This window comes from Penaeus vannamei, chromosome 39 (genome assembly GCF_042767895.1).
Source record: "Penaeus vannamei isolate JL-2024 chromosome 39, ASM4276789v1, whole genome shotgun sequence".
Classification (NCBI taxonomy): Eukaryota; Metazoa; Arthropoda; class Malacostraca; order Decapoda; family Penaeidae; genus Penaeus; species Penaeus vannamei.
This window is the reverse complement of record NC_091587.1, coordinates 22,395,569-22,400,568: the sequence shown is the minus strand read 5'-3', so window position 1 is coordinate 22,400,568 and position 5,000 is coordinate 22,395,569. Positions and strand designations below refer to the sequence as shown.

Genomic DNA, 5,000 nt, shown 5'->3' with positions numbered 1-5,000 from the left:
GTTTCTCACTGACGAGATGGCCAGAAAATGGACAGTGAAATGCAGATACTTGCATTCTTGGCTTATTGTCTGATTATGTCACCTGCCCAGGTCCCTGGCAGTGGGCACTTGCTGCTATAGCTACCATCCATTTACTCACAGGTAACCTTAGTGGATGGATTAACTTTACAATTATATAGGAGTATAGCTTATATGAAATTCTTTGTGCAATGTAAACGCTGATCAGGTCAAGAGGGTGTGGTGGTAAATCCCCTCCATATGAGACCACATAATACTAAGAATTTACCTGCTTTGTTACTATAGAAGGTCATATTAACTGGGTCAATTTCAACAGCTTTATCATAGTGCTCCAAGGCCTTCTGGAAGTCCTTCTTCTTGTAGGCTTCGTTGCCAGCATCCTTTTCTTTGAGAGCCTGAATAAAATGGATGCAAAAATATCACTTCTATCCTCTAAAAATAGGATTCATATCTAAATGATACACAATAATAACCTTTACATCTCTAATATTGGCTGAACTCATGTACTAAATATTTAAAATGTTTTCTCAAAAGAATTGTGAGCACTTCATTAATGATGTTTTGTGTCAGAATCTGTATCTTAATCATCTTTTGACTTCATACATCTATTTTTTTCTATGTTCTTTATGCTACTATGCTGACAATAAAAAATACACCAAGAGATATGAATATCAGGTGTATATTTTCATATATAATAATAATAATAATGATACTAAATGTCTGGCAATGATGACAGGGAAACAAACTAACTTGGACATGGCACAGTGTCAGACAAAACAAATATCAAATATTACCTGCAATTGCTCGGGAGTTTTGTCAACTTCCATCTTCTCCTCTTTCTTGGGAGGTGGTGTTGGGGTCTTCTTGGGGGGAGGTGAAGGATCGGGTTCCTCGTCGTCGTCTTCGTCCATTGGCATTCCTCCTTTGTCCATTCCTAACAGGACACTTAAGGTGGTTAGGACTCTCTTGTCATTCAACTTTGTACTGAAAAAAAAAAAAGAAAAGAAAGAAATATTTTAAAATCACTGATACGCAGTAAGAATAATGAGTACACCTATAAACGACCATTATCCCTTTGCACATTAAATGATATTCTGTAATCAAGAGCAATAATGATTAAACCTTAAAATTCCATAAAGAAGATTAGTATAAAACACAAATCGAGACCAATCCATCACTTACCCGAGGGCCTCGGGATTCGCAGAGAGATCATTGATCATCTTGACATATTCTGGGTCCTTCATATATTCTTGAGTGCGAGGATCTGTTGCCAAACGCGCCATTACATTTGGATTACTGAAAGGATTCATCATTTTGCTTGGACCATCTCTTGCCATCTGCCATTCAAAGAGAAAGATTTGTTTTTTTTTTTTATTTCAAAAAAATTCTTTTGGTGACTTATATAACTAGCTTACACTGCGGTTTCCCAGGATAGCCCTGACATGTGCCACTAGTGGGGCTGATGCTAGAATGTGCATCAAATAACAAACATATGTAAGGAAATGAAAAGAAAATCTGAAATAATGAAATATTAAACAAGTAAAACTGGTAGATGTTTTAACCTGGAAATTTTTAATAAAATCTATAAGTCTACCATATCAAATCTTGAAATAATATAGTATTAACTTTATCATCTTACAGTATATTCAATAAAAAATGGAAAGCTCTATATACATACATAAATAAGCATAAAATAGTAATAATAATTGAGAGGGGTTGATAGTTTGAAGGTAAATGCCAAGCACATATATTTTGAAGTAATCTGTCCTCTTACCTTTGCCCTGCACTCTGCAAGACCATCTTTTAGTTGTTGGTTATTGGGATCTAACTGCAGCCCTTTCTCATAAGCAGCGACTGCCTCAGTTAAACGGCCTAGATATGTTAACGCTGCTCCTTTTCGAGAATACCCCTGAGAAGATAGTTGTTGTTTCAGTGGCTTGTGAAGCATGGAACAGAATAGTGAATATACAAAATTATATACAAGGTCAAGTACAAAAAACAGAAAACAAGAAAAATGGAGACATACTTTTCCCCAATCAGGCTTGTATAGTACAGTCTTGTCTGCATCTAAAAGAGCCTCATGGTACTTCTCCATCTTTGCATATGCAGCTGATCTATCAGGGAATAAAAGGAAGTTAAACAAATATTTTGATTAACGAAAGTAATAACCATTCAAAGAGATATATTCCATATGGATTTTCACTTATGGCTTTATATTCATTGAAAAGACAACGGATTCGTAGAAAGGAGGAACGAGTTGGGAGTAGAAGAGGAAGAAAAACACAAATATTAACCCCTTGGATCCAGGCGTTTCAGTGCATTCACATGGCACAAAGTATGGGGCATTTGGCCGACATGAGCAGACACTCTGACTGGTGCCTGGGTTGTAGGCCAGGCGCAAACAAACACTTGTGTATGGTGACAAGACTCTATGCCTCCCCTTTGCAATGTTATTTTCTCTTTATGCATAAGCATTTTTGCTTTTAGTGTAATATTCCAAAGTCCATCTTTGTCGTATGATTTGCTCTAGCAAGGGGGTAAGAGATTGTTCTCCTTACACAGACTCCATATCATCTCTCTAGGTAGTCCAGTGCAGTGCAAAAATAATAACAATAAACATCTTGTTATTTTTAATTTTTTAATTTTTCATGATATCAAATTTTCTCAAATACAACCTGAACCGCCTATAACAGCGGCCAGGAATAGGATACTGAGCATGAAAATAGTGTCTTCCATGGAACCAGTACTCAATCAGTCATTTCCCATTACCCCAGCCCTCAGCCGAAATGCTCACCACGGTAAGTTTACATCACCCAGGCCCACAGCCAAATTATCCAATGATGGCATATTCATGTCACCTGCCTCTCAGGCCAAATTTTTTCATGATGTGATGGTCATGTCATCTGGATCATAGGGGTTAGGATAGGAAGAGAGGAAACGCCAAGAAAGCAAAACTATGAAGGGAAAGGAAGAAGAAGAAGAAGAAGAAGAAGAAGAAGAAGAAAAAAGAGAAAAAAAGGAGAGAGTGAGTTAGTTTTAAAATTATCCTACTAACCTGTTGCTATACAAAACATGGTTCTCTGGGTCAAGTGCAATAGCTTCTGAGTATTTATTAACAGCTTCTTGCACATTTCCAGCACTAAGAGCAGCATTACCCTCGTCCTTCAAGGCAGCAGCCTGGGGGCAGACAAAATTTATTAAGTTTTGACTTGTAATAAATTCACCTACTGAGCCCTTTATCAAATAGTGTTCCCAAAATCATAGGATAACAGATAAATAAGTATTCATGCACTTCTCTGTTTCATTTAAAGCCTATTAGAACAGTTATTTAACTTCTATAATAGATACTTATGCATTATTCTTAGGAGACTTCGCAATGTTAATACATACATATTTTGAATTATCCCCCAAAACACCAAGACATGAAGCATAAATCATAGCTATAGAGATATATCCAAATCAGAGCTAAAAACTTATTGTTAAGCACCTGCTGGATAGCTAAAATACCGAATGGACTAAACTCTCCAGCTCCATGTAAACATGGTAATGTGTGGCACTGATACGCTTGTTTTAATGCTATATATACATCAATGGAGGCACAAGGTTAATAATGTGTGTATAGAATGCCTAAGCTGGAGGTGAAAATAATAATTTCCTAGAACTGGCCACCATTTTAAAAATTTGATATGGACTATTATTGCCTATTGACCAAATGCAATAGAACTGCCACAGGCCTTCATAAGGATATGACTTTAATTGAAAACCTCATTATAATAACAGACCATGTTTAAATCACGAGAAAATAAATAAATCTGACAACCATTTCCAGTAATTTTCCTTGTTTTATGGAATGCAATGTCACATGGTGCATATATTCATATTTATCTCTTAAATATCTTCCAAGTTGTAAGAAATCATGGAAATAAAAGACCAATCAGTAAGTCTTTATAGTACGGACATGCTCACTCGTGAGTAAGTCGCATAAAAAAATTTCATAATCAATCCTAATTGCCTTGACTAGGTGTGTCGGACAACCCAAAGGGAGGGCTGATGGGGGGTTAAACCCCACAATACCCCCAAGGAAATACTGTCTTCATCTTGCATGCACAGCAAGATAAGAGCTGAAATTCATTAACAGTAGGTGGCCTTAGGCTTAAGAGCAATGCTTTCTGTGATATTTATCCTTTATTTGTGGAGTTACTGTGTCTGCATATTACTTCTTGTACTAATGACTGCAACTTTTTATCCTCTACAAGAATATCATATTCAATTTGCCATACCTTAGTGTATCCATACCATAAAGATTCACTGAATAATTATTATTCACAATAATACATCAAATTGTACCATGGCCTTTGCAATTTGTTCCCTAGTGAAAGCCAATAAAAATACACAATGCATTTTATGGCAATATTGGCCTTGGACATATTCCTTGTTTCATGATATATTGCCAGCAAAGTCTACAGGATAAATTTTCCCAGAGTATGTTTTACATTACTAGAAGAGCATGAATCACAATGCAATAGCAAAATTTAATGTGCAAATCCAGGGACTTTGATAAATGACTTGAAACTTGTTTTATTTTTAACACAAATTCCATACATATTATAAGCATTGCAATATATACTTACATTTTTCCAAGAGGCTCTTTAGAAACCAATTACATATTTACACATATGCAACCCAACAGGCAGCTCAGTGCATAATAAAACAAGATTAAGAGAAATATCTATATTTTACATAATAAAACAGCACCTCACACATGTATGAAACATGATAGACTAGTTCTTAGAATTTTCTCTCCATACTTCTTGAGCTCCCGCCCTCCACTGGGTATAATTTCAGAACACTGATAACAGATCAGGGGGAACACACAAAATTGTCATATATTTTTCACTGATAAACAAATAGATAGATGCTAATATTATAATTAATCTGAAAAATGACAACAAAACTCCTCCAAATATTTGTTACTGTATCAT

General features: G+C 35.7%; 1 protein-coding gene across 1 annotated transcript in view; it reads right to left on the bottom strand.

The window, feature by feature from the left end:
• Nucleotides 1-5,000, bottom strand: part of Stip1 (Stress-induced phosphoprotein 1) — a 20,482-nt gene that overhangs the window by 14,805 nt on the left and 677 nt on the right. Inside the window, exons 2-7 of the mRNA XM_070116913.1 lie at nt 3,074-3,195; nt 2,045-2,132; nt 1,793-1,927; nt 1,201-1,355; nt 813-1,002; nt 287-413 (exon numbers count right to left, since the gene is read on the bottom strand). Coding sequence (XP_069973014.1) covers nt 287-413; nt 813-1,002; nt 1,201-1,355; nt 1,793-1,927; nt 2,045-2,132; nt 3,074-3,195 — 817 coding nt within the window. The remainder of the gene's footprint in view (nt 1-286; nt 414-812; nt 1,003-1,200; nt 1,356-1,792; nt 1,928-2,044; nt 2,133-3,073; nt 3,196-5,000) is intronic.